At 45.1% G+C, this 16586-nt stretch overlaps 1 protein-coding gene across 7 annotated transcripts in view; it reads right to left on the bottom strand.

The window, feature by feature from the left end:
* EPS15L1 (epidermal growth factor receptor pathway substrate 15 like 1) overlaps nucleotides 1-16586 on the bottom strand; it is a 127167-nt gene that overhangs the window by 14841 nt on the left and 95740 nt on the right. For 3 of the 7 annotated variants that reach the window (XR_004962009.1, XM_036281677.1, XM_036281679.1), the window contains exons 20-21: nucleotides 11192-11252; nucleotides 10320-10402 (exon numbers count right to left, since the gene is read on the bottom strand). Coding sequence is in view for 6 of the 7 variants with exons in the window: in XM_036281677.1 (XP_036137570.1) it covers nucleotides 10320-10402; nucleotides 11192-11252 (144 nt within the window). In the remaining variant the exon portion in view is untranslated. Of the gene's footprint in view, nucleotides 1-264; nucleotides 313-2731; nucleotides 2865-10319; nucleotides 10403-11191; nucleotides 11253-16586 lie in introns of all 7 variants that reach the window. The other 4 variants (XM_036281680.1, XM_036281676.1, XM_036281675.1 and 1 more) reach the window with 2 other exon arrangements.

Here is a 16586-nt window from a genome sequence, read left to right as displayed (position 1 = left end):
GGAAGAGGGGAGGCCACTGAGCACAGCTGGGCCTTACTTCCCTCAACCAGAGAAGCAGCGTGGGGCAGACACCTTCCTCTGCATCCCCAAATTGCCAAATGCTTGCCCCAAATGCAACTCATTAAAAAATCAACAGCTGGGTCGATATCAAGTGTGAATACATCATACAGCTTGCAGTTTCCACGTCTAGTTAGAGATTAGTATGAAATTATAGCAAAACGCCACTGGAAGCGCTCAAACCACCACCACACAATATGTACCTACCACCCAGTAGCATGTACAGTGCACCGCTTTTCTGTTGAGCCATCACTTCTAGGTAAGAGAATCAGATGAGACATTTAGGCCTCTACAAGGATAAGTCATAAACACTGCACATGCATTGAGTTTTCCAGAGCATTCTGAACCTCACAGTATGATTCTCATTATAGCTGTCCATGGGGGTGGGAGGCCCAGGTGGGGGTAGGTTACTCGGTTCAGGGCTGGCCCTGCTGCCACCTTGATGCATGACTTTAGGTGGCCCAGTGACCTCTCTCACTTCCCTTTCCTCTTACAGTAAATAAAGGGCATCGCAATGCCTGTCCTGATTCGCTTTGGGGTTTTGCTAGGGTCTGGAGAGGTAATAGTCATGTGAATGCTTCCTCAAGGTTTGTTGATATGAACAGGATATCTGGGGCATCTTACAGTCCAGGGCAGAGTGCGGGTGTGACAATCCAAAGCCACAAACAATGGCAGCCTAAGACCCCATGATACAGGCCCAAACCTCCCAAGGCATGGATGGCTCTCTAAAAAGCCTGAGCTCTGAAATAAGCTCCAAGGAAGTCACCAGACCCCTGGTCTCAAAGTCCATGGCACAATGAAAAAAGAAGCCAAAATGGGGTGGACTCACAGACAGAAACCCGAGGGAGGAGACAGAGAGGGCAAGTCAAAGCAGAGCCAGCACTGATTCAGGGAAGGGGAGGAGGCTGGGGTGACTCTCCAAGGAACCTTGAGAATGAAGCTCTGCACTTCCCAGCAGGTGAGGGGAGCAGCTCCTCCTCAAAGCCCAACTGCTGCACTGCTCTGCAGGTATGTGCACAAACATTCACATAAAAGTGTGTGTACCTGTGCAATACACATGCAGGTGCATGCAAGCACTGTGAGAATGTGTGTGTGTGAGGATGGACGCATGTGACTATGTGCACATGTGTGTATGCACATATGCCTAAGTGTGTGCATGTAGTATGTGAACACATGCACCACATGTACAAGTGTGTGCCTGCATGAAGGTGTGTGTGCGCGCGAATTATATGCATAGGTGTGTGTGCACACACACTCTGGCTTCCGTCTTTCAGGCGGAATGAGGAAACTCGGTGCTATTCCATCAGGAGACGGTCAAGGGTCCCATAGGAACTGCTGCCTTTGTCTAAGGTACATGCAGCCTCTCACAGATGGAAGGGAATTCTTCTGTTGTTTTTGCTTCCCCCGATTTATGGTAAATGTCTTTGATGTGTGGCTGACAGAAGTGAACTCTATTATGCATCTGTTTCTGCTCACAGCAAATCTGTTATAAATCTGCCTAGCCTATGGTCAGACTTTCTCTCATGTCTCATCTGCAAGGACGGCAAACTGGGCTCTGTGCACAGGGCACCCATCCTCCTGAGAGAAAGTCCTGGGCCTGGTGACAGGAGGAGAGATGCAGTGTTTTTAAAGTGACTCATCCTCAGTTTGTCTCTACTGAAAAACGTATCTCATGTACAAAGGCTGGCCTGCCTTGGACCAATGACCATTTCCAACTACAGACTCAGGGACCTGCAATGATGACATAAAGTGGAACCCTTGGGGCAGACTGAAGGGAAGGAGCAGGCTCAGGAGAGTAGGAGAATGAACAGAAACAGGACAGAGGGAGCACCCACAGTCTGTGACAGTGTGGGTGACACCTTGCCTGGAGGCCAATGAATGAAAGACACGTGCTGGCCAAGGTGCTGAGAACACAGGAGTGGGATGAGTAAAGGGACTGGGAAGTTGCAGTGAGTCTCTCTACTGCTTTCGAGTTTGGTACCTGCCCTGTGGGCCTATCACTATCCCATAGAGACCCCACACATTTCTTAAAAGTCCCCAGAATCCTCAGAGGGAACCAGGGTCAAGGATAGGTGAAACTGCAGCACCAGCCACAGCCAGGCAAGATGGGGCGTCAGGAAACCCCTTGCTGGGAGCCATCTATTGAGATGCAGGGTGGGACTGAGGGAGCATCCTGTCTCCTCTCATGTCAAATGCAGCCAAGAAAGACCCCCACCCCTGATACCCCATCCAGAATCCTTAACAAGTCTGGAGATACTGCATTGAGGGGGCATACTCAGCTGCTGTCCCCACTCCTGGGCCACTTTGAGCCAACTGGAGAAGAGCTCGGTGGGGTGGGTAGGCCAGAGGGACCGCAGAGCCCTGACCACATGCTCAGCCAGAAGCCGTGTGGCATTTCTCCTTGAACGAAGGAGGGCCCTAAGCCCTGGGTGTTTGGGAGACCATCTCAGGCCCAGAACAGAATCTGGCCCGCAAGATGGGGCAGGAGGTTTCCAGGCACACACTATGAGTGGACCAAAGATACTGGGCAGAGTGGAGACCCTCTTGTTCCATGTACAGACCTCACAACAAAGCTCTATTCTGGGGTGGTGAATGAAGGGACCAGACCCTGAGTCCCCCACCATCCTGTGACAGTAGTTGGGTGGGTGGTGGTGAGAGAAGAAAGCGTACTGACCGCTGGGCGGTTTAGGCCGTGGAGGAGCAGGTTTCTTCGGAGGCAGAGCAGGAGTGTCCTGTTTACTTTTAAAGGGGTCATCGGAGAATCCTGCCCCTCCAAAGGAGGAGGTGAAAGGACCAGAAGGTGGGGGCTGTAAGAGAGGACACGAAAGAGAGGCAAAAATAACTGTTAACACGGAGCAGCAGACTTTCACTGAGCCAGCACTCTAGTACCAACAGCCTGGTGAGGACCCCCCTCTGGGCTGTGCAACTCGGCCACCACTAGGACATGGAGTCTCTCTCAAGCCCCCACTCTCAATAGGCGGGGTCCCCTGGTCTTTGAGGAACAAGTAGAGAAAAACACAGACTAGGTGAGATCAGCCCTGTGCCCTGATGGTCTCGTGTCACAGGAGGGTGCTTCCTGCCACACACTGTTCTGCCTGCACAGGAACATCTTTCCTGACTCCAGGGTCCCCTGGGCCTCTGGTTCATGCTTCAGATATGTGCCCTATTTTCATCCCCATCAATCAGTGACAGGCAGCTCCAGGCAAGGGTCAGAACTGCACCAGACCCTCTCTGTGCCCTCGGGGGCTGATGCCTACCTACTGACTCAGATCAGAGCCCACTCTTGAATACCCACCCGTTAGCAGGGCCAAGACTGCCTCTGTGGAGCTCTTATCACCTCTGGCCCAGACCCTCCAGTCTCTGCCAACCCTGCTCCCACCAGCAAACCATCCCACCATCTCAAACCCAAATGGGACCTCATTTCCCCAGCAAAAGACATATTCATGGAAGATGGGTGGGTGGGTGGGAAGATGGCAGTTAGGGATGACAGGTAGGTGGGTAGGTAGATGAGTAGAGGTAACAGGTGGGTAGGCACATAGTAATGAACAGCCCCAGTGCCCATAGGTGACCTCTAAGCACTCTTCATCACACCCCCACTGCCTAATTCTTTGGCCTCATCCCTGCTGACTCTGACCTACACCCTCCTAACACTCTCTGGTACCTGGAACTCCTTGTGCCTCCATCTCCACTGCCCTGTGCACTGAGCTGGGGAGCTCAGCCCGCCTTGTCCACCAGAGCCCCTCTACTTCCTTGGAGACTAGTTGGACCTCACTGCCTTCCCAGACCCCTCCCTGTCATCCCTTCCTGCCAGATGTGCCTGCAGAAGTCCCACAGGACTCGCATCACCACACCATGCTAACAGGTTTCTAGCCCCATCCCACCTAATTGGGTGGCCTGGAGGGAAAGCTTGAGTTCCCCTCCCCTCCTCCTTGTCTGCTGCAAGCAAGTGGAGGTGATGAGCAGATGTCTGCTGGCCAAGCCTACAGCAGCAGTGACCATCTATGTGCACCCCTACCTCAAGCACCAGCACAGTGCCAGGCACAACACACCTCCACTGACAGTTGGATGAACCGTAGACAGGTCTACTCATCTCACATGATGGGCATCCCAAAGGGAGAAAATCACTTTTTAATGGGTGTGGGGAACCACTTTTACTAAAACAGAAAATAACTAGAAAAAAGGAGCAAGAAGATACATAGCTACTGTTACACTTTCCACAGTTTGTTACCCATGGTCAATGGCAGTCTGAAAATATTAAATGAAAAATGACATAAATAAACAATTCTTAAGTTTTAAATTGTGCACCTGAGTAGCATGAATCATCCCTTTGTCTAGCATCTCCATGTTGTAGACGGTCCCTGCCCATTAGTCACTTAGTAGTCATCTCAGTGATCAGATCAATTGTTAACTGTATTGCAGGGATTATGCTCAAGTCAACTTTATTTTACTTAATAATGGCCCCAAAGCACAAGACTAGTGATTCTGGCAATTCAGATATGACAAAAAGAAGCCGTAAAGTGCTTCCTTTAAGTAAAAAGGTGTGCATGTATAGGAATAAACATAGCATCTATAGGGTTCAGTACTATCCACGGTTTCAGGCATTCACTGGGGGTCTTGGAAAGTATCCCCCATGGTAAGGGGGGATTACTATAGTAGAAGCAAAAAAAATTAGTGGAAACAGGGTAAAAACACTAACATATTCCTTCAAGATCAAAAACGAGGAGACACTGGGCAGGGTGGGGAGGGCTATGCACAGCAGGAGATGGAGGGGAGAAGCAATGAGGGGCACTTTTCATTCTTTCCCCAGTGGGGCAGGCGTAGGGACAGAACATAAAGCAGGAACACAAAGTACATTTGTGGGACTTTCCCAGATAAGCTGAACCCAACAAATCACTAGAGAAATAGGGAGAAGGACCTGCCTGCAGTCACCAGGACTGTGCTGTGCGGCTGCCCCTCTCCATTTTATACACAGGGAAACTGAGGCACAAAGACAGGATGCAGCCTGCCAGTCACATAGCACCTCAGTGGAGTAAGGGTGGGAACCCATGACATCTTTCTGGGCCATGCCCTAGGCTCTGGCAGCCTGTCCCCTCATGATAGGTCTCAGGCCACATTCCGGGCAGAGCACCCCTGTCCTCAGGCCTGTGGATGTAGGCAAGAGGTAAAGCAGGCCAAGGAGTCAGTGGGCAGAAGGCTCCAGGAAGATGGGGATCTGCAACTTCCCCCAGATTCATTTCTCTCCCAAGACCACCCGAGCTCTAAGTAAGTGGGGCTGCCAGGGCTGTGACAGGCAAGAAGGTGCCTTCCTCCACAGCTGCTGCTCCTCTCTCCGAGGCTCTATGATCACTTTTAGATTCAAGAGTCAATGAGTCTCTTGACAAATCTGCCGCTCAAGTTTCCAGAACGTCTGCCTGCACAGGCTGCAGAACATGGTGGTCAGGGGTGGGTCTGGAAGCCTAGCCCTGCCACCTACTAACAGCCTCAGTCACCTCATCTGTGAAGTTGACAATAATGACAGGTCCTAGCTCATAGGGCTACAGTCAGAACACAAGGTTATGTGTAAATCGCTCCAACTGGCTCCTGGGCAAAGTCGGCACAAAGACAGCGTGGTTATTATCATGTCAAAGATGTAGATGTAATCAGAATTTTTTAGACATCACAAGAATCTACAAACACCCCATCAGCTCCCGGCACTTTATGTCTGCTGCTCCCTACCATCCGCAGTCTTTTCTCCAGGGAGGCAGTATGAGAACGGGGTTTAGTATCAATCTGAAGCTTAGCTTTAAAATGGGTGATTTAGCCCTGTCCAGTTTGGTTCAGCGGTAGAGTGTTGGCCTGCGGACCAATGAGTCACGGATTTGATTTTGGCCAGGGCACATACCTCGGTTGCGGTTCATCCCCGGCCCTGGCCAGGGTCCTCCAGGAGGCCACCAGTCGATGCGTTCCTCTCATGTCGATGTTTCTCTCTCTATTCCTTTCTCTCCCTCCCACTCTATCTAGATAAATAGAAAAATATCCTCAGATGAGGATTTAAAAAAAGGGTAATGTAGGGTCTATTGTCTGGGCAAGAAAAATGGGATGGGGGCAAAGGAGACGGAGAGGGAGGAAACACTGGTGCTCTTGCCTATGCCTTTCCCAGAACACACCCTAGGCCTGGGGCTCTCAATATTTCACCATAACCTGAGACAGACAGGCAGAAATCAAGACCATTTCCCTAGCAGAGAGGCAGCATAAAGGGCCCTGCAGCCCCCACATGAACCCCAGTCCTGGTCCTGAGTGCTGACAATGTATCAACTCTGGGAAAGGGGCACAAAGGGACACCTGGAGTCCTCTGAACGGCCCCCTCAAGTCTCTGGGTGCAGAGCCCCTTGTTCACCCTGCCCAGGTGCTACAATGACTTTCCCGGCTGGCTAGGTACTCTCCTTTCCCTCTTCTGTTTAAACACACTGAGCCGGTCCTGGACAGTTTGGCTCAGCATCGGCCCATAGACCACAGAGTCGTGGATTCGATTCCAGTCAAGGGCAAGTACCTTGGTTGCAGTTCACCTCCGGCCCTGGTCAGGTTGTGCAAGAGGCAACCAGTCAATGTGTCCCTCTCACATCGATGTTTCCTTTTTTTAAATTTATTTTCTTCCTTTATTGATTTGGGGGGGGGGATAGAAACATCGACAAGAGAGAACATCAATTGGCCGCCTCCTGTATGCCCCCCAGTTTGGATCAGGCCCACAACCTGGGCATGTGTCCTGACTGGGAATCAAACCAGCAACCTCTTGGTGCATGGATTGCTGCTCCACTACTGAGGCACACCAGCCAGACTCACATCAATGTTTCTCTCTCTCTCCTTCTCTCTCCCTCCCACTGTCTGAAGATAAATAGGAAAATATCCTCAGGTGAGGATTAAATAAATAAACACACTGAGCAGCCCAGCTGGTGTGGCTCAGTGGATTGAACCTCGTCCCATGGACTAAGAGGTCCACAATTGGATTCCTGGCGAGGGCATATGCCCGAGTTTCGGGCTCAATCCCCAGTTGGGGGGCGTGCAGGAGGCAGCCGATCAATGTTTCTCTCTCACATCGATGTTTCTCTCTCTCTCTCCCTTTCCCTCTCTCTAAAAAAATTAATAAAAACAACAACAACACTGGGCCAACCAGCTTGCTCCCATGTGAAAGTTCCAACCATAAATACATGATACACCCACACCAGCAAATTATAGTAATTCTAACACTGAAAAGCCTGTGTCATTTCTGAATCCCAATTTTCACAACTTCAAGTTTCCCAAGAAGCCTCCATTGGAACCTAACTTGCTCTTCCTCAGGCTGTGACTTCAGGGAAAGTCACTATTTTTAGAAGAGTTTCAGTAAAGCTGGTAGGTGCTCTCTGGGCTGGCCCAGAATGAAGTGTACTCAAAAAAAAAAAAAAAAAAAAGGGCACAGAAAAGCTACTATGAAAAAAGCAGCTCTAAAACTCTAAATGTGTTTTGGGTTAAAAAAAAAAAAAAAAAAAAAAACAGCCAAATAGAAATGCCTAACTTTAAAAAGAGGGGGAAAAAAAAGAAAAACAACTGAAAATAGGTTAACAAGCAGCCAAGTATTTAATAGATGCTTTTTTCAGAGGAGAGGAGTGAAATAATTAAGCTGGGGTCCTGTTTTTATTCTCAGATACTCCTGAAATCTATTTGGGGGAATCTGTTTTGAAAGCAAGGTAACATAGGCTTTATACTGTCTAGAAAAATTTCTTTGGGTCTGGGGAGACCTCAGCTAGGAATGCAAGCTTAAAGAAACTCCCAAAGGAATCAACTGGAGTCACATCACTGGCTGCCACTTTCCTTCATCCAAGCAGAGGGTGGACAACCCTGTTCAGATGGGGAAAAGCTGGCAATGTACAAAAAGGGAAAAAAAAAAAAAAAAAAAAAGCAACCAAAAAACAACCCAAGAAGCCAAAAACAAAAACAAAAACAAAAAACCTCACACACCTTCTTTTGCCACTTTACTTTCGTTTCCCTCAGCATTTTATTTATACACATGATATTCTTGAAAAACAGAAAGGGAACCAAAAGAGAAACACAGACCTACAAGGTTAGGGTGTGGTCTTTAGCGGGACCAGAGGCGCAAGATCAGGAGTGGATGGGATCGTGGAAACAAAACAATGGGGTACTAGAGACAATTTTCCACAGCCTCATCCAACTGCATCCCATACAGTGCTGCCAACAGGAAGGGGCGCTGGCTATGGAGTCATCAAGTGCACGTGTGTACAGCCTGATGGAGACATGAGAACTAGAAGGAAATTGGAATTTCAAGAGGGAAAGTGCAACTTTTAGTTAGAACGGGAAGAAAGACCGAAGGGCCCAGGTTCAGAACTGCTTGGCTCTGGGGTCTCTGCAGAGTCTGCCTGGAGGAGGGAGGGGCAGCCGTTCCTGCCACTGGGGCCCCCAGTCTGGCTGTCCTGCCTTGGCCCTCAGCGCCCTCACAGCATCTACTGAGATACTTCTTGAAATGGGGGCCTCCCTTGTGCCCTCATCCTTGTCCTAGTTGGACCACTGTTAGCTCTCACTCTCTCAGCCTCCTGCAGGGGGATGACCCACAGTGACAGCTGAGAATTCAAGGCAAACCCTTCCTTGGGAATGCTGCCACCATGTGGCAGAAGTTTTCTGATTTCCAGAGATGGTTTCCCATCTGAGGGCACACAGCTCCACTCAAGGAATACAGGCATGTGTCACAGCCACTAAGCAACAGGCAAATGTAAGGGACACTCTCACACCCAGGTGCCTTCTGACCAATCCCAGACAGCATCCCAATCATCAGGCTCACAGTGTTTCCATATGATGGATGGAGGCCCGTTCCCTCCAGGTGTTGGAATAAGAGAGGTCGCAACACCAGCACCTCTGGGCTCTCTCCTGCAGCAGCTAATGGGCACATAGACATTCTTTCTGCCTCTTTCAGAAGCTGGATTTGCTACCTCAACAGTTATGCTCGTGTGTTTCTTTGAAAACCTAAACAGAATCTCAAATGCTTCTCAGAAGCTATGTACAACAATCACACATTGCTAACCACAAGAGCTCAGCGCCTAGACAATTGTGTGCTCCTAAGGCTGAATAAACATGGAGCAAGCAAGCAGGATGCCGCAAGGAGCTGGCGCAGCGGGGGTACTGGTGGGGACAAGCAGGGTGCTCCTCACTGTGGGTGCACAGCTCTCACATCCTCCAGGAACTCACTCTCCAGTCCCCTCTGCACTATCTGGCTGTGAGCCTTCCCCAACTAGGACATAAGATAAAAGAACAGGAATGTATTCTGTTTGTGTGCCACCCCACTCCCAGGGATCACTGGTACCTGGACAGGAGCAGGAAGAATGAATGAAGAAAGCAGGGTTCTACTGCTCTGTGGCCGTAGGCTGTATTGCGTGAGGCTCTTTATCTGAGAGATTCCCCCTCACCTGCCTTGGAGGCTGCCAAGAAGGAGCAGAACACACAGGTGCTAGTAACAGGGGGATTTGAGGCCAAGACAGAGCATGCCTAACACTTTCCTTAATTCTTCAAAGAAACACATGCTCATAGTTAAAACCAAGGGACTCTAAAGGTTATAAAAAGAACAGAAGACCCTCAGCCTGTTGTCTCTTTCCCACTTGCCAAGGCCAATGTTTTCAACTTCTTAGCAGTTTCATCTGGAATTTATCTCAGTAATCATGGGCTTCTACTATTAGTTCTGGATCGGTCCATTATGGACATGATCTAATGACTTCTTGCTACACTAAAGATTAAGTTCTAACCACATCTCTCCCCAAGTGCCTCTGGGCTATATCCACAGTTAATTAATGTTCCTATAGCCACACAGAAACAATGTCCAACCCGACAATGGCATGAATGTTGTCTGTCTTGAACAGTTTACTTTTCACTTTCATATTTTCACTGAGCTCTCACTTTCTAAACCCTCTGGGGTTCTGTCCACAGGCAGCTCCAGACACTCAGCCCACTTTCTCCAGACACCTCTTGCCTATCAGCCTGTGCCCATGGTGCCTGCCTTGGAAACAACTGGGGGTTTGGACAGTTTAACTCTGAGGAAGGGAAATGGGTCTGATCATAGTCATGGGTCCTTTCTAGACCCTGTCCGCTGACTCATGGCCTGTGTGAGGGTGCATTTCAGAGTTTGACAAATACAAAGGAAATACATATGCGGTATTAACAACTACGCCTGGCAGCCACGACAAGACCACAACAAGAGGCACAAGGACCCTGGCAGAGGCATGGGTGCTCCATGGGAGGGGCTTTACCTTGGACATCTGACTGAAGTCGGCAAAGCCCTCAGCACTATTGAAGGACCCACTTCCGAAGGGGTCTAAAGTTCCAAAGTGACCTGTAAGCAGCACCAACAGAGGCAGAGTTATAGGGCATCCCGGGACACACCTCCTGCAGTCAAGGGGAAGTGTTGCCTCTTGGTACTCAACAACCCTGGAAGCAGGAGATCCGGGAGGTCACAATTGTCTGCTGGGGTCATGCATCTGGATGAAGTGGTGCTTACTGTCCTACTGGTTCAGGAGGGGAGGTAAGAGGAAGAAGAGGAACCATTCAACAGTAACCCACCACCCATGCCATTGATATGGGGCGATCACTCATGGGTAGAGATTTTTGTTGAGCTTTCTCTTTGGTTTGGCGATTTGCCTGAAATAACCCCAATACCCATCTATGATATCAAACTCTGTAACCAATAAGCGAGCTGCCAGGCAAGGCAGCAGGACCAGTCAGGGCCTATTCCCAAAAGCAAGGGGGGAGTTCGCAAATATTCTTCTCCCTTGACGCAAAAGCCAGTATCCTCGATCAAACTTTGGATTCTTTTAGGAAAAATTCCAAGGTACAAACCAAAGATTTATACAGAGGAATGAATAAAGAGTAGCTAATAACATTGGTGCTATTACTAAATTAATTCCTACTGCTGAGCTTCCTTTTCAGAAAGATGCCAGCACTTACTTGGGAAGATGAGCAGCCAGGGGGAGTTCCGGCTGAACTGCCTCGGGTGAGGGTCTGAGTACCACTGACTAATGACATAAACACTGAGGACACACCAGTTTTGGAAATGAAATCATTAAGTGGATGGGCTCCTTCCACTCCCTGAGGAAGAGTCAAGGAAAATAGCCATCAGTCTCACCTGATCCTTTTGAGGAGTGGCTGGAAGATGAAAAAGGATCACTGGATTCAAAGGGGTCGAGCTGAGTGAAAGGAAAAGAGGAAAGAGTGAAAAGCAGTTTGTTTGTTGCACTGTCCATTTACTCACCCCACAGTTTCTTGACATCTACATGCACCATATCTGGTACTGGGCCTTGGGGAGAATAAAACCATTGAAACTAAACCCCGGCAGAGTAAAACCCCAACAGACTTGACCCCCTCCTGCAGATAACATCTATTAACACTGAACAAAATTAAATAAAAAAAACAACTACCACCTGAAGGCTCAGGAAGTGAACCAAAACAGGAAGGCTTTGGAGGAATATTGAAACTTGACAGAAAAAATAGTAGTTGACCCCTGTACAATTAAGTGTTAGGGGCACTGATCCCCCACCCCCAGTTGAAATTCACTGTATAAATATAGTCCACCCTCCACACATACCGATTCCCAACCACAAGTCAAAATTATAGTTGACTGGTGAACAACTAAAAAATGGAATAAGTGAACCCATGTAGTTCAAACCCATGTACAAGGTTGAGTTTTCCATTTTGAAAGCTATAGTCTGAGAGCATAGGAAGGCTAAGACTTCAATTTAAAAATGCTCAGAAAGACTATATGTACCCCCATGTTCATAGCAGCACTATTTACAATAGCTAAGATCTGGAAACAACCCAAGTGTCCATCAGTAGACGAATGGATAAAAAAGCTGTGGTACATATACACAATGGAGTACTATGCAGCTGTAAGAAAGAAAGATCTCTTATCCTTTGAGATGACATGGAAGGACCTGGAAAGTATTATCCTAAGTGAAACAAGCCAAGCAGAAAAAGACAAATACCACATAATTTCACTTATTTGTGGAATATAATGAACATAACAGTCTAAGGAATAGGGTAGACCCAGAAACATGGAAGTAGGGTACAGACTGACAACCCTCAGAAGAGGGTGTTGGGGGTGGGAAGAGATAAACCACAGAACTTATATGCATGTACGCATAAACAATGGACATGGACAACAAAGCCGGGGACCAGGTGGGGGGGATGGGGAGGAGGATGTCAATGGGGTAAAAAAGGAGAAACATCTGTAACAAAAATAAAATTAAAAAACAAATAAAAATGCTATCTTTCTGGCCTGAAGACCAGAGGATAGAGGCCTGCGACAGTCACACCCATGGGGAAAGGACAGAGATCCAGAAAGGATAGAAAGAGAATAGAAGCCCCAAATACCAAGATCTCTTCTGCCCAAGTCTCAGGCTTACTCCTGCAGGCTGAGAGCAGCCTACAGCTAAGGCCACAGGAATGAAACTGCAGGTAAAAGAGGGAGAGTTTGGAGTGTGAATCTCACCAAGTTAATGGCTTAGTAAAACAAAACCACTCAAGCTCTTTGGAGAAATGTAACAGAATCCAGTGTCCACAACGAAGTACCCATGGATGCACAGGACACATTTCTAAACGATTCAACATATAAGAATCAGAAAAATGCAGCCAATTCTCAAGGGAAAAGACTATCAATAGGGCCAATCCCAAGATGATCCAGATGTTGGAATTCTCAAAGAATGACAACTTTAAAGCAGAGATAACTGTGCTCAATGAGATAAAGGAAAATTTACTTGAATAAAAAGATAAAGAGCCCGGCCGGTGTGGCTCAGTGGTTGAGCGTCGAACCATGCACCAAGAGGTCTCTGGTTCAATTCCCAGTCAGGGTACATGCCCAGGTTGAGGACCTGATCCCCAATAGGGGACATGTAGGAGGCAGTCAATCAATGTTCTCTCTCATCGATGTTTCAATCTCTCTCTCCCACTCTTTTCCTCTCTCTCTGTAATATCAATAAGGAAAAAATTAATAAAATAAAAAAAGATAAGGATATCGTAGCAGACGGACAGAAACTATACAAGCCCTGGCCGGTTTGGCTCAGTGGTTAGACTGTCAACCTGTAGACCAGAGAGTCCCAGGTTCGGTTCTCACTAAGGACATGTACCTTGGTTGCAGTTTATCCCTGGCCCCGGTTGGGGTCGTGTGGGTGGCAACCATTCGATGTGTCTCTTTTACATCAGTGTTTCTCTTTCTTCTTCCCTGTCGACCTCCCACTCTATCTGAAGATAAATGCAAAAAGTGTTCACGGGTGAGGATAAAATAAAAAGAAGAAGAAAAAAGAAACTATACAAAAGAAACACATGGAAATTCTAAAACTGTAAAGTATAATATCTGAAGTAACTTCACTAGGTTAACTGAACAACAAATGATAGAGAAAAAGTGAGTGAAGTGGAAGATAGATCTGTAGAAATTCCCAATCTGAAGAAAAAAAAGAATGAAAAGAAAATAGGGCTTTAGAAACTTGTGGGAGCATTAGCAAAAGGTCTAATAAATGTGTAATCATAAACGCACAAAGAAAGGAAAGAGACGATAGGGTAGAAAAAGAAAATATTCAAAGAAATAATGGCTGAAAACTTGCCAAATTTGGTGAAAGACATAATTTATAGATTTAAGAACTTCAGCAAACCCCAAACAGCATACATACAAAGAAAACCACATCCAGACACCTTGCAGTCAAACTAATGAAAAGCAAAGATAAAGAGAAGCTTTTTAAAGCAGTCAGAGAAAACAACTCATTACATATAGGGGAACAACTTTCAAAGACAGGTGACTTCTCATCAAGGACAATGAAGGCCACAAGGCAGTGGAACAACATCCTCAAAATGCCAAAAGGAAAAAAAAAAAATACTACTAGATCGAACACAAAGACCCTTCCAGAATGATAACAAAGTGCCAATGGAAGTTCTTCAGGTTGAAGGAAAATGGTAACGAAGAAAAAAACAGATCTTGAGAGAGAAATGAAGAATGTTAGAAATGGTGAATCTATGAGTAAAAATTAAAAACCACTTTTTTCCTCTTTAAAATTTCTTTAAAACACATACACTAAATTTAAATTAAAGCCAAAATTATAACACTGTCTTATTGAGTTTATAATACTTCTTGATGTTTTATATTCACAGAACAGCTATAACATAAGAGATGCTTCTAGTTGAGGGGTGGTGGATAAATGGACCTATATGGTTCCAAGTTTTCTACATTTTACATTAAATGATATAATATTAACTCCAAGTAGTCTATGAAAAGTTAAGAGTGTATATGGTAATTCCTAAAGCAACTCTAAAAAATAATGAAAAATTATAATTGAAAGGTCAATAAAATTTTATAAGGGGATCAGTCCAACAAGAGGATATAACCCTGGTAAACATATATGCACCGAATACAGGAGCACCAAAATATATTTAAAAACTTCTGGAGGACTTCAAGGGAGAGATCAATAGGAATACAATCATAGTGGGTGACTTTATCACCCCACTGACACTACTGGATACATCGTCTATACACAAAATTAACAAGGAAACAGAGTCCTTAAATGATGAACTACATCAGTTGGACTTAATTGATATTTACAGAACATTTCACCCCAAAGCTACAGAATATATTTCTTCTCAAGTGCACACGGGACATTCACAAAGACAGACCACATGGTTAGGACACAAAATAAGTCTCTACAAATTCAAGAAAATTGAAATCATATCAACTAACTTCTCAGATCACAATGGCAGGAAACTAGAAATAAATTACAATAAAAACACTAAAAAACATTCAACCACCTAGAGGCTAATTAGCATGTTATTAAACAATGAGTGGATTACAAATGAGATCAAGAAAGAAATAAAAAACTTTCTGAAAACTAATGAAAATAAATACACAACAATACAAAATCTATGGGATACAGCAAAAGCAGTCCTGAGAGGGAAGTTTATAGCAATACAGGCCTACCTCAAGAAAGAAGAAAATTTTCTAATAAAGTATCTAACCCAACAAGTTAAAGATTTAGAAAAAGAACAACAAAAAAACCCAGTTACTAGAAGGAAGGAAATAATAAAAATCAGAAGAAATAAATGACATAGAGACTAAAATAAAAAAAATAAAAAAGATCAATGAAACCCAGAGCTGTTTCTTTAAAAAGATAAACAAGACTGATCAACCTTTAGCCAGACTCACCAAAAAACAAAGAGAGAGAACCCAAATTAATAACATCAGAAACGAATGAGGTGAAGTAACAATAGACACCACAGAAATACAAAGAATTGCGAGAAAATACTATAAACAATTATATGCCAACAAATTTGACAACCAAGGTGAAACTGACAAATTCTTAGAATCATATACTAATCCAAAACTCAACTGGGAGGAGTCAGAAAATCTAAACAGACCAATAACAATTAAGGAAATAGAAGAAGTAATCAATAAAATCCCAGCAAACAAAAGCCCTATCTGCATGGCTACACAGGGGAGTTTTACCAAATATTCAAAGAACTATCACCTATTCTCCTCAAACTATTCCAAAAAATTCAAGAGGAAGGAAGACTTCCAAGCTCTATTCATGAGGTAAGCATAATCGTAATCTCAAAACCAGATAAAGACACTACAAAGAAAGAAAATTACAGGCAATATCCTTGATGAACATAGATGCCAAAATCTCAACAAAATCTTAGCAAATCGAATCCAGCAATATATTTAAAAAATTATACACTAAGACCAAGTGGAATTTATCCCAAGGATGCAAGGCTGGCACAATATTCATAAATCAATAAATGTGATACACCATATAAACAAAATGAAAGATAAAATCATGTGCTCCTATCAATAGATACTGAAAAAGCATTTGGCAAAATCCAGCACCCATTTCTGATAAAAACTCTCAGCAAAGTGAGAATAGAAGGATCATATCTTGACATATAATAAAGGTCCTTTATGACAAACCTACAGCCAACATCATACTCAATGGACAAAAACTAAAAGCATTTCCCTTAAGAACAGGAACCAGACAGGGATGCTCACTTTCACTACTCTTATTTAACATCGTACTGAAAGTCTTAGCCACGGCAATCAGACAAGAAGAAAAAATAAAAGGAACCCAAATTGGAAAGAAAGAAGTGAAACTGTCATTATTCGCAGATGACATGATATTGTGCATAGAAAACACTAACAACTCCATCAAAAAACTATTAGATTTAGTAAATGAATTCGGCAAAGTAGCATGATACAAAATCAACATCCAGAAATCATTGGCATTTTTTACACCAATATTGAACCCACAGAAAGAGAAACTAAAAAACAATCCCATTTACCAACAAAAATATTAATATACCTAAGAATGAATTTAACCAAAGAAGTAAAGAACCTGTTCGCAGAAAACTACAGGACATTGAAAAAAGAAATAGAGGAAGATATAAAAAAGTGAAAGCATATACCTAGTTCATGGATTAGAAGAATTAACATCATTAAAATGTCCATAATACCCAAAGCAATCTATAGATTCAGTGCAATCCCCATTAAA

This window comes from Molossus molossus, unplaced genomic scaffold (genome assembly GCF_014108415.1).
Source record: "Molossus molossus isolate mMolMol1 unplaced genomic scaffold, mMolMol1.p scaffold_m16_p_4, whole genome shotgun sequence".
NCBI classification, from domain to species: domain Eukaryota; kingdom Metazoa; phylum Chordata; class Mammalia; order Chiroptera; family Molossidae; genus Molossus; species Molossus molossus.
This window is presented reverse-complemented; position numbering and strand designations above follow the sequence as displayed.